The sequence below is a fragment of the Cuculus canorus genome, chromosome 5 (genome assembly GCF_017976375.1).
Source record: "Cuculus canorus isolate bCucCan1 chromosome 5, bCucCan1.pri, whole genome shotgun sequence".
NCBI classification, from domain to species: domain Eukaryota; kingdom Metazoa; phylum Chordata; class Aves; order Cuculiformes; family Cuculidae; genus Cuculus; species Cuculus canorus.
In genome coordinates, this window is record NC_071405.1 from 38,030,997 (window position 1) to 38,048,670 (window position 17,674).

Sequence of the window (17,674 nt, forward strand, 5' to 3'; positions counted from 1 at the left end):
TTGGTTCTATTCTGTACAGTGCTCACACTCCTAATTACGTCTGCTGAGTGCAACTGAGTTTTTTATTTGCTAATGTTAATGGTACAAATGTCATTGTTGTTGACCTATACAAGCAATGCCTTAGTTTTTAATATAGAACATTTTTTGAACTGTTTTTTGTTTTCTCCTTTTATTTCCAGCCTGCACCAGAAGACTAGTTGCCTTGCTCCAGGGAATGTCCCCCTATATAACCAGTAACCTTTATTGAATATGTAAGTTCTCCTAGGTTCCTACTGAAACTTCATTCAGACTCTAAACTACATCAAATCCTGGATGCTCTTATTAGATACTGCTAGCTGGATTTTCTGAAATTCTCAGTTTTAATTCCAACAGGAATGGAGGAATATGTGTGTCTGTCTGCAATAATAGCACATGCGAAGAAAACCACTGTTCATACTATATTCACAGAAAAGAATGCACCCCAAGAAGCAGGAAAAGAACACATTAGCAGCTAATACTGACACCCCTCAGTACTATGCATGGAAAGAATGGCTTCCTGCTTTCCTTTTCACGAGCCCAAAGACAAATTGCTCCCCACATCCTGAAGCTGACCCTTCCAGGGATAAATTCTGTGCATATGCAGGGTATATACTGGGATGGCTGGACCTCAGTCTGACAGAGATCCAGGCATCCTTGACTAAAGCTGGGCAGGAAATTTTCAGAAAAGTGGTTCTTGAGTATTTTTGTCAGAAGTTGTAGATTTGTGATGACAGAAAACTCTCCGTAGCAGTGTATGTACCAAGAGTTTTTTGGGCCCAAACATTTCTGGACAAAAAGAACACTGTCACCAAAACAGTTTGGCATTTAGTAATCACGAAACAACAGCAACTGTGCTTCAAGTCTTGACTGCATGCATTGCCCCTGACAAACACTATTTACTGTCCCTCAAGCGCCCGGTTTCTCTCATTCAATTGAATTTTGGGTTTTTGAGGGTTTTCCCAGTAAAAAGGAATTTTAGAGTTTTCATCCCAGTCTCTCAGCTATTGCTGCAGACTTAGCTGTCCAGCTACTTGTATTTTGGATTAAAGTGGTCTTCTCCAAAATACTACTACAACTGATCATACAGTAATTCCATGCACACGACTCTTTCTGGTTCAGGAGGCTGTGAAGCATTCTAGCCCTTCCAGAGGGTTATATAAAACGTTCAACACCTTCTGACTACAAGTGAGAACTGGGCAACCTGGTTCTGCACACAATATTTTTTTCACCTCTGCTTTCCACTGAATTTCCCAGTTTCTCAAGCGAAGATCAGCTGATTTTATTACATCAAAGTATAAATGCCAATTTACATAATCGTAAGGGAGAAGGATATTCAGTATGCTATCTCAGAAACTGAACTGACCTTTCTTGCATATTTTGCCTGTGAGCAGCACTTACGTAACAAATAGCAGCTAGCTCCTGACGCAGGACACTCGCCTCCAGGCTTGATGTTGTCTTCATTGGATTTACTCCATTGTCATAAACTGTAAACTTAGTTCCCATAAGATTTGACCTACCAAAAAAAATGGAAAATGCAATTATCATTTGTCGGTTATGTTGCCGAAAAGATCTGTAATTCACTGCATTGTAAGGAAAGACAAATAAGATCGAGTACAACTAGTTTTTAATTCTAATACCAACTAAATGGCAACTCGTGGATTGAAAGCCCTAACAAAACTGTAAAGGTACAGTAGAGCAAAGTATACTAAAGGTCCTTTATCATTACACTGGAGATTTCTCATGACATCTTGCAAACTAGTAAATTCAAGAAAGCAATAAGGAAACATTCACGTGTGGTTATTTTGATTGACTGCTTGGTTTTTAAAATACTCTTAACTCTCTACATCTGTTTTCTTAACTTGACTATTAACTGTATTAGAGTTCAGATAGCGTTTTTCATAAAGTTATAAGTAAGATAAGTCTTTCCTATTTAAATGGGAATCACACCAAGGAATGCAAAATACAACTTAGAACATACTAAACCCACATTATCCTCATTCTGTGTTGAGAATAATGGCAATTAGCAGTAGAGTTCTTTTCCTCAGGCACAGACAATCTAAACACACATTGAGAGGCTCCACGTAAGTACCAATAACAGACTGATGTAGGATGGGGTGACAGAAAAGAAACAAGTGTATCTGAAAGAATCCCACTATTTGTAAACAACTCTAACTAGGACCATAAGAAATGGGCAAAACCAAAGAGATTTTCAGATTGTCTAACAGACAAAACTTCCACTCCAAGGTATTTATGTCAGTAGGAGCCAGACACAATCTACTCGTGCACTTCTGAAAATCCCACTAAGATAAGTTGTGCTCAGACACCCTTGAAATTTGGCCTTTGAGCATTTAAGAGCCTCAGTCCTGTTGACTTTAAATAAAATGTGATCTCGTAAGTACTTGAGACGTTTTGAAAACATGCCTTGGATATTGGTAAACTTTAAGACCATTATCACTTGATGTAGTCAAACCTCTAATTAGAAAACCATAGTGGCTTGCAGGCTCCTTAATTTCAATCGAGCTTTATATTATATAAGGAAAATTCTTACATGGACTAGTGTTTACCTCAGTTTTCCAATAAAACTCTCTCCACCCCGAGACAGGTCAGTTGGGTCTATGGAGATGAGGTAATTAGAGGTTTTACTCTTCTTTCGTTTCCTTCCAGCTAACAGAAACACCTAAGCGATGCAAAAGAACATATTCTAGAATGCCGAAAGGGTTAGCACACACCACTTCCTGCTTTGATAAAAGGAAATCATAAGCAATTTTTCTGTCTTCCAGCATAATGAGAGAAGTAATAGAAGGTCTCCTGGGACTTAGCAAAACCTGATAAAAATCTGAAAAGAGAAAGTGACTTCTCAACCACTCAGCCCATTATTTATGGCTTAAATAATTAAATTAAACCTATTTTGTTAAATGTTTCATTCTAAGTTGCTCCGGCCCTTCCAGCCAAGTTGAATAATAGATGTTTTTCAGGTCACAGAGTGCAGAGAGCCCCAACTACCAACTGCCATGTAAAGGTGCCACACATGGATTATTTAAAGCCAAAGATTAGACATATGAAGAAAGGCAGTAGAACAATGTGATACTATTATTTTACTTTTGGAAGACTGTAAGGCAGATCTCAGTGGAAGCGTTACTATATTTCAAATATAAGATTATATTTTCTTTGTAAGACTTCTTCAGATTTTAATAATTTTTTTATATTCAGATGCAACTGGTATGCCATTCAAGTTATTTTATGACCTTTTTACCATGCTCCCTTTCCAAGTGGAGGTAATAAGTAGGGTACATCCCTCGGTCCATTCCCTTCTTGTCTCTTGTGATTCTGCATTTGACGGTTACACCCTGTGGAGCAGGTCTTACAGCAAATTCCTCCAGGTCATCAACATCTATGAGAGGTTCATTTGCAGATGGACTGGGGCCTGAGGCTGCTTCCTAAAACAGTAAGCAAAACTCAGGTTTCCTTGCCTTTGATTTACAAAGTTATAAGCACAAAGGAACGACATTTGATGGAAACTGCACTTTAAAAAGAAATAAATACAAGCCACATATTTTCTTCTCCGTTCTGATTCCTCAGCAGCCTTGAAGGCAGTTTATCAAGCTAAGGATCTCTCCCCACCCAACCAGTCAAGCTCTTCACTAACAGAGGAACTGTTCTCTGTACTGCTGATGCTCAGCCTACAGACACTCCTGGCAAAGCAGAACAAGGTGGCTGCACAAGCAAAGTGCTGAAAAGTCAGAAAGCAAGCCCTGACTCACACCTTCCCATCTCACCATACCATACCCAAGGACAGTGATGGCCTTTGATGAAAGGAAGAAATGGAATGGGAAGAGACAGATTAAACCAGATGGATAAATAACAGAAATGAGAAGTCAGTGCAGTATATAAAAGAGCAGGTCATCATCAATTGGTATAGCAAGAGCTTCTGATTCAGCATATCTGAACAAGTCAAATACTTATTTTATGTCCAGATAGTAGCAGCAAGAACAGTGTGGGAAAATGCTCAGAGCAAGGCAACAGAAACAAATATCCTTCTGAGCACCTGCAAGAGGCAGAAAGGTAAATATTTATTTACCCTATTCACCCTTCTCTTCATGCAAGTTTGGACAATATTTGCTATTCTTTTCTCCAAGCCATTATTTTCATTGCTTGCTCCTATGAACCCTGAGAGCTATCACAGTAAATCACCTTGGAGATACTCTTGTGCATTATAAAAAAAGCTAAAACAAAACCAAAACAAACAAGAAAGCCAGGTCTGTCCTGGCTGCACTCTAAAATCACACAGTACCTGGCAACCTGCATGCTCCTTCTCTGGTACTCACCCCTTACCTTATTGGATTTCTTGCTTGTGGCAGAACCAGGCCGGGTGTTACTGTTTAACTGTGAAGAACTGGAGCTGTCTTCATCTTCCTCATCTTCTTCCTCATCAAAATTCATGCTGCTTGAAACGCCTGAGGAGAAAGCAGTGCACTTATATTAAATACTAATACATTAAAGCTGTCCATACTTGCTGTAAAATAGTACTTAATATACTTTGCACCCTTAGGCTCCCAGGTGAGAGAGGGTGTGTGTGAGGGGTTCACTGTGCAAGGCAGTGTACAAATACGTGGATGAGATAGTATCTGCCCTGAGAAGCCAAAACATTTCAGCAAATGAGAAAGGAAATACGGTTTCCATTCCAGATGAAGGATCAAGTTACCCAGTGATTCACGAGCAATATCCAGTTAGGAATCAAATTCAGATCTTCTTAATCCAATCAAGTACTTCAAAGACCACACAAAATCTTAGACCTGAAATTGGAGCTAAGTGGACAACCTATCACAGCCATTTGGAAGCCTTAATGATTAAAATACGAGCCCTCCTACAGCATGCTTTTGACTGTTCCTGTGTGATCTGATGAAGGGCAGATCATAAACTGAGAAGAAATATTCACATCAAGGAAATGTTCTCATGCATATTTATTTCATGTAACAACCGGTATCAGCCCAGGCCAAAGAACTGCCTTACAGCACTTAAAATTTTACTTTACAAGAATTCAAAACCTCAGACATTTCAAAAAGAAATGCAACTTTGAACATCAAATAGGACTTAGCAGAAGAAAGCATCAATGGTGGGACATTTGCCAGACCTAGTTTTTCAAAGAGTAACATGCAGATGAAGCCACCAGTATTCAGGTTCAAACTCTAAGTTCACATATTACAGGCTAACTACACAATATTTTTTCCTAAAAAGAAAAAGACCACTTGGTCCAGAATTTCCACTATTAGTAACTCCAAGGCAGAAGGATAAACGAAATGCAAAGATTTCTAGAGCCAAGCAGCATGGGCATAATTAATCTTTTCCTTCTGTACTTACCAGGAACATGATCCAGGGCGACAAGACTGGATTGGGAAGTGGAAGAGGACCAAGATGTATTTGCATGGGGATCTGGGAAAGGAAAAAATTCATGGGCTTGATTCTGCAAACCTTACTTGAGCAAACAAGCCTAATTTGCCAACAAGACTCCGCACAGGCTAAAGACGTACTGGATGGGGCCATAATACTGCTGCCAGAGTTCTCAATTATGGACATTTCATCATTCTGCAAAATCAAATTCACTTGCTTTTACCTGATGTCACCTTTTTTTATAGTACTTTGAATAAAGTCAAAAAGCGCTGGATCACAGAGCTGAAGTTTCAGAAAACATGATCCACCTTAAACTGGTTGTGCCATAAACACCTCTGTGCACAATGTGCCCTGCCTGGTAAGGTTTTGGCCTAGTTTTGAATTCTAACACACAAAAAATTAAAACTGATCAACACAAATTTATATAGACAGTTTCTACACAAATACTTGTTCAATAGCATTGAAAAATGTATTTCTACTCATATTCAAATGGCCTAAATTCTACTGAAATCCCTGTGTCCAGCGTGTCATCATCTTTCTCAGGCCCCCTAAACTATTCTGGGACTTCCAGGGATACACATACAGACTTTAACGTAGCTTAGTCTTTTGTAATATGAGCTTGATCTGCAACAAGCAGAGACAGAACCAAACTAGTGTACAGAAAGATAAACATTAGAGATAGTATCAGTAATGGTTTTCTTCAGTTCAAATCTTGGAATGGAATAAGGGAAAACAAGACACCAAAAGAGGCATTTAAATACTTATTATGTTATTGCCGCTTCTAATAACTTCAATGCATGTCCCATTAAATTGCTTTTGACACCAGATGCAGACTGGATAATGAAACAACACCAGGGTGGTAAGGACAAGAGTATAAAACAGAAGTCTATGCGATGCTTGTATTCCATCTGGCTGTACCATGAATGGTCTTGTTATCCACTTCTTCAGTTCCCTTAATCTGGACATATACCACACAGCATGACACCAAAGTTTCAATAAGATCTGGTTATGCAAGGCAGGCCTGAGTTCAGAGGTTAACACATATTTTAAAAGCCTGCAGAACTCACTCATTACTAAAGACACACTCATTAATTCCAAGCATTATTTCTTAATAATGACAACCATGTTGTAGTAAATAAGCATTAGTAATAGAGACAATCTATCTCCTCAGCTGAAAGTTTTACAATAAAGCCATACTCACATATGCACAGGCATCATCAGTTTACTTCTACATCTATGCTCACTATTTCACTACCAATATTTTGTTGGTGAAAATTCCGTGACAGATTTTGAGAAGTTAGCACTCAACCTGTGGTGAAGAATGCTTCAGAATACTCCTGGTTTGTTTTTCAACACAGAAATCAAATCTACCCCTTCCCTAAATCTTAAAACAGTTGTAATTTCAGGGTGCAAGGAACTAAGACCAAATTGCTCATCCCAAGCCTTTACAGAGACATAAGAAACTGATAAATACAAAGACTAAATATTAGTTATACAGTGTTAAAATTTAGGGAAGTCTGGCTCTATCCTAGTGACTCATTTGCCAGAGAGGAACTTTGCATATTAAGACTTCTGAAATCAAAAGGACAAATATTCCCTACAGGAAGAAAATTATTTCAGTATGGCATTTTCCAACAGATGGAGAAATCAAATAAAGATTTTGCGTTTTCTTGCAAGCGGCATATTCTTCTCACACTCAGGTAGCCTTTAACCTCTTGCCTTGTAACAGAACTTGAACTGCTGGGGCAACAGAGACACCTGCTGTGAGTTCGTGTCAAAGAGCAGAATGGGCAGAAATCAGGGCTACGCAAATCTGATGGGACTCAACCTTTCCCATTGGGACAGTTAGCATTTATCTGTGCTGTTCTCCTCTTCCTCCTATGAACACTGGCGTACTCAAAACTTTCTAATAAGCCCCCTTTGCTAGTATCAAGTGGCAAACCACACATGCATAGCAGAATTATTTCATGAAGATGCTGCTAGTCGTAGTCATGTATTAATGCCTATTTTTTCAGTCTCGATTAATATGGCTCTGTTATTAATAAAAAAGAGTAAACCTCAGCACTCTCATTTAAAATAAATACTCCCATCCCCACTTGAAGTATACTAGTGTTTCACTCTTAGCAGTGCCTGTTCTGATCAAGCTTATACTCAGACTTGCGTAAAAAAAAGTCAGATCATATATTTAAGAATACGAACAATGCAAACCAAAACCAAACCAAACCAAAAACTCCGCAACTGCTTCTATTAAAACATAAACAAAAGATTGGGGAAAATAAAAGTATATCTTAACCTGGAAAAAAAATTAAAAATAGACATGTCTTGGACAGTGAACATCTGAGTGCTCTGACCTAATTTGAGAAGTCCGTTGATAGCTTTTTAAGTCAATCAGCTTTAGTTAGTAGTGTGCCTGATGATTAAATATTCTGAGCCACGGTCTAAGGCAACACAATTACCACACAGATCAGAACTTGTTAGTCATGCCAACATCCCTCTGACTCAAATGGCCAGGAAATACCACGTTTGGAGAAAATCTGCCAATTTCAGCTGAAGTTGCTCACATCTGCAGAGTAACATCCCAAAAAAAATGAATTTTACTGAGAACTGCTCTGCAGACAAGAGGCGGGCATTTAGGTATGAATAGTCTATTCTAGATGACTCAAGTTTGCACTTAGATTTTGCTCTTTATACACAAAGAGTTTATTCTTAAAGCATCAGAGTACTCTTGGCTTGAGCCATCTTTGCTTCAAAAGCTGTGCACTGAAGAACAACACTGAGGCAAATGCCTTCAGAAAGAGCTTTGTGAGGATTTTAGGATCCTACAGTTAATGTCTAATGAGAAATAATAACAGCGCAGGAAGGAAGAGATGGATGCATGAATGTGTACATACACAATCTATCTCCTAAATCATGCGTGCCTCTAGAAAAAAAAAACCCTGAACATTTAAGGACTACACATGGGAAATGCTGCAGAACACACAATGCTGTAATTTTCACCTCTGCAAGAATGAACACACATTTTGAAAACATGAAAAATATTTAACTGACAACACAACTAAAATTTATAGTCCAGTTTGAATGTTGCTATTCCATACCCCTTTTTTAACCTTCAAGTAAGTGATTTCCAGAGTCATACAATATAAAAATCTGAACAGATGGATATAAGCATTAGCAACTGCCTACTACCTTAACAGCAGCAGTGCATTGCAGATGGGAATGCCACATCCCTAACGGCTTGGAGAACTCTTCCTCCGTGGGACAAGAGAGGACTTCATTATTTTTTTTGGACATAATAGAACGGAGCCTAACAGGCTCTGAGGAGAAGAAACAGAAAGTAACAATCTCTGCTCAGAGGAGGGATGAGAGTGAGAACAGGAAAAGAGTTACATACATAAAGTAAGCAATGAGAACACAAAGATAGCTTCGGCTACTTACCTTTTTTCTGCATTGCTGTTCTAAGATCTTGTTTGCTCTGCTGTTGTTGGCCACTAGCCATTTTCTCTCCATCATCTTCATCATGGCTAGACTGTCTAACAGTGAGAATCTGCACCTGACTTCCTATCTTCTGAACATCATCTTGGAAAGCAGCTGGGCCATCAATCCCTGTCAGACAAGAGCAAAAGCATTAGTTGTCTTTGCATCAAGAAGTTACTGAAAGGAGAATTGGCCACTCACAAAAAGCATCTTTTTTAAGAATCAGAGATCCCAAGGTCACATTCAATAATTTTTCTACAATTAAACAAGACTAAGCTAGCTTCCAAAAACGCAAACACCTTACTTCCCACATATTGCACTAGAGAATCTCCAAGAGGTGATCAGGATCTCACTGTTGCCCTTGTCAGCCCCAAAGAACACATCCATGCACCAGAAACACTGAAAACCGAACAGAAAAGAAATTCACTGGGGAGGACAGACAAAGAAAAGAGACACAGCCTTCTTAAGAACACACAACTGGTACAGAAATGGATAAGCTTGAGCCACATATTATGCCATATCCCGTAATACACAGGACCGCCACTGTGAACCAACGCTTCAAAGTTTCAGATACCTGGAAAATTCACAAGTAGATCTTGAAGTGTATACAACAGGACAAGCAGCAGGTTAACAAGCCTAAGTATGCCACAGAACAGTTAAAACATCACAGCGAAACTATAAAGAAGAAAATACATATTCCCCGGAACCTCCACCCTCCGAGCTGCTCAAATCCCAACCAGCCACAGTCCCGGGAAATCTGCTCTGAGCAGGGAGGAGCATGGGACTAGACACTTTCCAGACGTGCCTTCCAGCCTCAGCCATGCTGTGATTCTGTGGCTTCTAATGCCAGCCAGTAAGAAACTATGCACTTCCTTCTGACTGTAAATCACCTCTGAAAACAGAAAAATTAAAATACAGAGTGGGGTGGAGTGTGTTATTGACACAAGCTAACTTTGTTTTGGTTTTTTTCTTCAGGACAGCAAGTTAAAAAAACAGACTGCGAATGTGCTTCAGCTCTCAGTTAAGATTTAGCACTGGTACATATTACTAAACTAACAATACAAAAATGCACTCTTACACCAATAAAAACAGTAATATCACATACAGATACAATAAATAACGTAAACCTGTATACTGCTGCTGTTTTGAATTTTTTGTTAATAAGCAAGCAATGTTGTGGAGAATTAGCAAGCATTACAATGAGCTAGTTTACTAAAAGAATATGGTGCTTCACAACAAACAGCTGAATAAATCCTGTAAGAAGTAGCTACAGGGATTGGGATTTTTTCAGACTGTGATCTGTAGCAGAAGTCTTCAAGAATACCATTTCAACCTGCTTTGCCAGCAGCTGTCAACTTGCATTAAAAGATAACTGGATTATACATGCAGCATGTTTAACTGTGCTTTGCCATGCTAGCAGTCACTGTCACTCTGAGAGAAAGCTTAAGTGGAAGAGAAAGTGGTACATATCCTTGGGAAGCAGAACAGTACTGGCTGTGAAACTACCTAAGGATGCAGTCAAACACAGCAACTACTAAATTCACAGAGTTTGCGATTACAAGAAAATAGTGTCCCATCTGAATCACACAGTTACCTGTCCATTTCTGCACCAACTCTGTAAATTCTGTAAACTTGCTTACTGTAAACTCTGTAAATTTACTTACAGTAAAACTAACAACAAATAAACAACCTGAAACACTAAATAAAGTGCATGGAAATGTTCCTCTCATCTTGGTAGGATGAGAATTTCAGATAGGAGCTCTGTTGATACAGAATAAGCAGTATAATTTCCAATACTGCAGGTATAATACAGCAGTGAACAGATTAGCATATTTCTTATAAATTACATCAGGATGAACACTACAGAAGAGGTGCTCTAGAACAGACAGGTAGCTACTCAGATCCACTGTGATATTTTTAACAGCTTTAACCATTTAACCATCATCATTAAAGTGGCTGCCTGAAATAAGGTTCTTACCTTAATACTTTAAGTTTCATGAATTTAACAAGCTGCTCATACCTCATGCATATCTAGCTAGCCCCTTATTAAGCTTTGGACAATACAAACCTAGTTTGGAGAACTCATTTCAAAATGAACACCTTAATTATTCTACTTCAAAGCAGACACTGATCTCCAGCAAATGGAATGCCTCTGACAGCATCAGACATCGCACTGAGGCCGCTTTTTTCTGATGCCTGCAGAACATCTGCGCTCACATCCCATGCTGTCAGGGAACATCACATATTATGAGGCATTAGGACAAAGGCTACACTAGCAGGTCACACTTTCAGAGAAGAAAAATCAATTTCGGTATTCTGAAGAGTGCATCACTGGTAGAATGTGTTATTAAGCATTATGAATGGTTCCAATGGTGACCCCATTTAAGGGAATGGAAGGCAAATCCAGACAGAGAGGAAAGAAAAGAAAAAAGAACCTCTGCTGTATTAGAACTCGGTCAATGGTTCATAGCAAACACAGCATTAACTATTTAATATTTGTGTGTGTGCCCACAACTTTGTAGCTATATACGCATGTGTGAAATGGTATTAAATGCAAGCATACATGCACATTTCTTTTTCCCATATCACGTGATATAAAAGTATCTTCGTTACTCATAGTTCAGAAGGCAGTTTTACCATAACCTACCAAACATCTGAAATAATACTTCCAAGCCTAGGTAATCAATGATAGTCAGGGTGGATCTCTCCCTGTGTTCTCACTTTCTTTGCCTCACTGAATCCTTTCCACCCACTTCCTGGAAGGAACGTTCACTGTGCAACAAAGCAAACTATTCATGTCTATGATTATAAGTTTCCCAGTTTAAGGACAGGGTCAAAAGAGGCAAAGAAGCTGAGCAGGCTGTGCCAAAAACAAGTCTTTATTGCTACAGTCAGCGTTTTCTACAGCTTGTCTCAAAAGTCACGTTGAAAAAAACTGATGGAGATGTCCTTCAATACCTGCTAACAAGGAATTTTTTGAGATGCAACTGTGAAGGAACGCAGGGAAGAAAGAGGATGACTGAAACAACCCTCCCCTAAAATATCAGTCTCTTCAGTAAAAGCCTTCTGTTAAACTTCGATGTGGTCATGTCAAAATAAAACCCAGAAGTACGAGAAATTAAAACAAAGAGATGACAAGAAGTGCAATGTAAAACTGGCATTCACTGGCATGTTACTCTTATAAATGACTATTTATCAATACCTGCATTCTGTTAGCACCTAAAATCTTCTAGGCAATATTTATAAATAGTCAGTACCATGCTCCTAAAAGTTTGTAATTCAAACTACTGTTTTCATAACCTGACTTCATCTAAATTCTAAGAAATTCAAAATATACTAAGTAGATATGCATTTAACTTTGATCTCAGGTGTGGGATTTTTAGATAGGATTCTTTTCTCCTTTTGCTTTAAATACACAAAATGTTAACTATCTACATACAAAACTCACAAGATCCAGGTCTGGAATGCAGGCAAAGAGAAAAAGGTAGAGAATAAATAAAGAAGAGAACAGCTACTGAAAGCCTTGAGCAAAGAATAAAGTAGAAAAATGTTGCATATTGCCTTCATGACGTATGAGAAACAAATATAAGTTTTCATGCATTTTATGATGCCATGTTATACCCGTTTGAAACTTCACCTTCTAAAGGATGGACCAACAACCTCAAATCCATTCAAACTCATTTGATTTGGTAATGACAATGCATTTTGAGGACATGAAGTTGAGACTTTCTTTTATTGCTCCGATTCAGCAATTACAGGAAATCTTTTTGCGAGAGAGTCCTTAACCTCTCTTCCTCTCGGCTACATTCCCAGGAGCTACAGGAGCTACATTCTGAACAGTTTTCAACTGTTTTGATATGTCCTATAGATAGATAGATACTAAAATGAATACAGAGGAGCCATCTCATTTTACGAGTAGTTACCAAATTTCTTTCTGACAGACTAAGCAGGTACAGACTACATGGGTAAGAACCTATAGATTCTGAATTCTCTCTCTCCTCCTTGGCCCTACAGGTCTAGAGGATGGGCTAGAGGTTGGTTTGTTCTGTGCCAGCAGCACTAGTAGAGAATTATAAGTGTAGTTCTGGGTATCCGTTTGAGCCTCATGCATTTCTATTCCAGCCTCACAATCTTCAAAATGATTTTGCAGAAAAGACATACCCTTCCTAACTCTATTTGTTAGTGGAAAACTAACGGTATTGTCACGCTGAACATAAGGCTTAGATCAGTCTGTTGAATAGTCCTGTCTAAACCCAGAATCTGTACCAAGTTCAAGCAGAACTTCCTCTAAAAACTAGACAGAAATCAGGCATTTCTAGACAAGCCATTAGAGAAATTTTCAGTCACACAGTCTAATGACACTAAAATATTATAGCAGAATAAGAAAATTAAAGACCATAGGCCAGAACTGCAATTTTGATTATTTCAAAGCTCAGGAGATAATCAACAAAGACTATGTAAAATTTTTAGGTGGCGGAGAAGTCGAAGAACAAGGTCAAAAGAGAGGAAAAGAATACATACTACCAACCTAGGTATGATGAGGGAAAGTACAGTCAGGCAGCTGATATATGTGGCCACCACTTATAGATGAACAGGAGACCAAACACGAGAAAAGATTTTGCTATCTGACAACAGTGCACAATGCACAATGGTAGTCTTGAAAAAATTAGTTACAGATTAAACACGTGACAAACTACCCAGCAGCAATCACAGGCTCCAGCAGAGTAAGTCAGCTCTCCAAAACATTAAGTTCTTGACTACATACTACATGAATCTCTAGTCATTGGATCTTGCAGGAAAAGAATCTAATTGTATTTATATACATCATGTTCCTCTCAGCATGTATTTATTGACGCAAACAATTTTCTTTGAAAAGGTTTCCAGTAAATGTTATTTCCTCTTGGTTCTTTTACATGAACTTGTATGTACAGGAAAGAATGTCTAACTGATTATTTACAGAGAGTCTTTACTGCACCTAGACCAACATGAAAAGACAGATTTCTAAATTATTTTAGAACAGCTTACAATAAATAAAGAGTATCTTCATAGGACATTGGAAAACTAAGAAAGAAACTAAAAAGAAAAGTATCGTACATCAGACAGAACTAATGGAGTTCTGTGACCAAATGGCACACAAGATTACATATCAGGAAGGAACACAGCATAGAAAACAAGTATTGCTCTCCCTACTTCAAAAATTGGAGGATACAAAAATTATTGGTCTCATTTCTTAATCAAAAGTCAAAGAAAGTGTACCTCCCCAACAAGGAAGACTGGCAAACTAGTAACAACAGACAAGAAGGTGGCTGAGGTACTGAGTAACTTTTTTGCCTCAGTCTTCATTGTCAGGCTCTCTTCCCACACCTCTCAACTGGATGGAACGAAAGGACAGGACTGAGGTAGCAAAGTCACTTCTAGAGTAAGAGAAGATCAGGTTCATGACCACCCGAGAAACATGGAAATACATAAGTCTATGGAATGTCACAAGATGCATCCCAATGTCATGCGGGAATTGGCTGATGTAGTTGCTGAGCCACTCTCCATGATATTTGAGAAGTCACGGCAGTCAGATGAAGTCCCTGGTGACTCAATAAAGAATAACATTTCACCCTTTTTTTCAAAAGGGTAAAAAAGAGGACCCTGGACCTTACCTCTGTGCCTGGGAGGATCATGGAACAGATCCTCCTAGAAGCTAGGGCACATGGAAGACAGGGAGGTGATTCAAGAGAGACAGCATAGCTTCACCATATGCAAGTCTTGCCTGACCAACCTAGTGGCCTTTTATGATGGAGAGATTATGTCAGTGGACAACAGGAGTGCTACAGATGTCATCTGTCTGGATTTCTGTAACACAGGCCCACACAACACTCTTCTCTCTTGTATCTGTCAATATTTCGTAATGCATTTCCTAGTACACACCTGTGCTCATAAAGGCTGTGCATTTACTGATAAGGGGTTCAAGCAACTGCAAAATCAAAATGGGATTTTTAGGAAAGGACCTTTGGAGGTGATTTAGTCCAAACTTCCCTCAGAAGCTAACACCATATCAGGTTACTAAAAGCAAGTGGCTAGAAAACTCTATCAGGAACTGCACTTCCATAAATCAATATCCTGAGGAGGCCAAAATGACTTCTTCACAATCAAGTTCATGTGTTGCCAAAACATAGCCTGAGAGGGCTGTCAGACCTCAAAATAACAGGACTTTTCTTGATGGAAACTCACCTACTGTTCTTCTTATCCTTTCTCTTTAATGTAGAGGGAAGCTAAGATAAATCTATCCTCCATGAACTTCCCCTCCCCATCAGAAAGAAACTGTTACAGTGAGAAATGATGCTTCTTATCCAACAAATGTTGCTGCTTTGTCAGTCAGCCACCACTAATGTACCTGCTTGTTGCATATAAAATGGGACAAGATGCAGAAATCAAAACACACAGGTGTGAAAGAGAAGAAATGTGGAAGAAGCAAGCCAAATCAAAACATGAAATAGCCATCCTGGGAAAAAGTGCTGCATGTCAGAGCAGCTCATTTGCTTTCTGACTCTCATAAAAACAGCAGGGAATACCCAACATACTACAGACATTTAATGTACAACATAAAAAACTGCTGGGAAAGCATTGTTTATTTAAACATTTTAAATACATCCATATTCCTGAGTCCAGTGACAAAAATCTTCATTTATATTGGCCATGGCAGAGAGCGAATCAGTGCAGTTCAGAGCAGAGCTGCTCTACAACATACTGACATGCTCTAAATGCAAGGGTGCTAAGGGGATTAAAAAAACCAAAAAAACCCCAAACCACAAACAACAACAAAAAACCCCACCAAGACAAAATGAAACAAAACCCCAACAATTTTTTACAGAATGATACCTAAATTTTCAGATTTCACTTTGAATTAACTCCTGGTTTTGCATGGTTTTCTGTTTTTTTTTTTTTTTTAAGGTTCCATTTTATCTTCCTGATTTAGTTTTGCCCCATTCATTGTGGATAGCCAAAAAAGCAGTTTATATGGTATATTTACTAATTTCTTCACAAACCCATATTGTGTTAAAAAACTTAAACAAACAAAAAACCCCACACCACCGTGTACTCGTAATCCTTTCAAGAATCTCAATTTTTAAAGAATCATCAAGGTATTTGATACTTAAAGATGTTCTGGGTTTGCACTTGTAATACTCAGAGGGTGCATACTTTCGCAGGTTTCTGCTGCAACTGTTTTCAAATTTGCATTAGGTTTCTGTTGATCCATCAGTAATACTGTACATCAAGTACACAAATATCCTTAATCACCCCTTACTAATGTCACAAATCACACCAGAATTTTGATCCACTATCTCCACTGGAAAGACAACCATGTTACATATTCATTTGTTACATTTGGGGTTTTGTTCCAATACTGAATATTATGTCAAACAGTTAACTGGGAAAACAAGGCTTTCAGAAATACCAGTTTAATGAGCTAAGCTACTACAAAATGTCATTAATTTACTGCACTTGCAGGCTTTCTTCTACTAAAATAGTATTTCCTTTTTAAAATAGGTTCAGTGTATACTGGATACCATTATTAAGAATGAAATAACCATGGATTTAGAAAATAATGCTAAGTACCATACTACCCATCACAGAATCATAAAATCCACTGACCCCCTAACTTAAGAGGCACAACCAGCTCCACATGAGCAATTAGCCACATCTTTTTCTTGCCTTATGTCAGTGTAACCTCATTAAAGCAAATATTTCCCTTGGGTTTGTCTTTAGCACATTGTTCTGATCATAGTTTCACCATTCTTCAAGGCATTTAAAAAAGCATTACACATCTAAGACCGGAGTACCATCGTTACACTACAGCTTCAAGAGCTATTCATGTATAACTCAACTATTTTTGCTCTGAATTAGCTTATTATTCACAGGACTGGTCTAAAGGTTCTCTTACAGCACAAAGTGCTTGGCTATGGTTAGAAAAGTAATGCTCACTATAGCTAAGTACTAACAGAAACCTTTAAAATGCTTTTTTAGCATTTTAGGAGTGCATTCACTCCTCAGCAGCCATCCTGCTAGTTTACAGGACACACAAGGGTTATATAGTCAGAGTAGTAAGATTGGAGACAAAACCTGAAGCAACTGCAAAGCTAAGAGAACATAAAACTTTTAAGATTTGGTCTAATCACCAACAAACATCCTCCAACAAAATCTCCTGTGCTACTAAATGGTATAAACCTTTTAACCTACACCTATATTCATTAGGGATATCTGAAATTATTAGCAAATCCATTCAACTTCATTATTATAAAAATTTTTCTTAAGACTCACGCTTACTCTTAAAAGTAACTGAAAAAAACAACACAAGCTCCAGTACAGGTTTCTTCTACCACTTGCATTTTCTTTATTCCTAAGTAATACAAATTAGTTATGTCTGTAGTGGAATGATCAGCAAAATCTCTCTCAAATTTTCAAGTCAAATTGTGTTTCATTTTTTCATCCAATAACAAAATATTTTGCAGCTCTGATAAGGATGCAAGACTGGAAATCACTTCTAATCCCTTGCAAATACTCCAACTTTACAAGACTGTCAAAGGTAAACTAAATAGGATCCCAAAGGTGAAATTATACATGAATGAACAGTTCAATAACAGTGCGTGGACAAAGTAGATGAGCTGGATGAAAAGGTGTTACATGTACACTCTTAACATACCTTGCAGAGAGAAGTCATGGGAGCCCCACCTCTGGAGGTGTTCGGAGCCAGGTTGGATGGGGCTTTGAGCAACCTGATCTAGTGGAAGGTGTCCCTGCCCAT

At 38.4% G+C, this 17,674-nt stretch overlaps 1 protein-coding gene across 5 annotated transcripts in view; it reads right to left on the bottom strand.

Moving 5' to 3' along the window:
* The window catches only part of TUB (TUB bipartite transcription factor), a 163,001-nt gene that overhangs the window by 19,489 nt on the left and 125,838 nt on the right, over nt 1–17,674 (bottom strand). For all 5 annotated transcript variants that reach the window (XM_054067279.1, XM_054067281.1, XM_054067283.1 and 2 more), the window contains 6 exons: nt 8,842–9,009; nt 5,377–5,448; nt 4,351–4,472; nt 3,264–3,455; nt 2,583–2,695; nt 1,417–1,531 (listed from right to left, as the gene is read on the bottom strand). In XM_054067279.1, the coding sequence (XP_053923254.1) occupies nt 1,417–1,531; nt 2,583–2,695; nt 3,264–3,455; nt 4,351–4,472; nt 5,377–5,448; nt 8,842–9,009 (782 nt within the window). The remainder of the gene's footprint in view (nt 1–1,416; nt 1,532–2,582; nt 2,696–3,263; nt 3,456–4,350; nt 4,473–5,376; nt 5,449–8,841; nt 9,010–17,674) is intronic.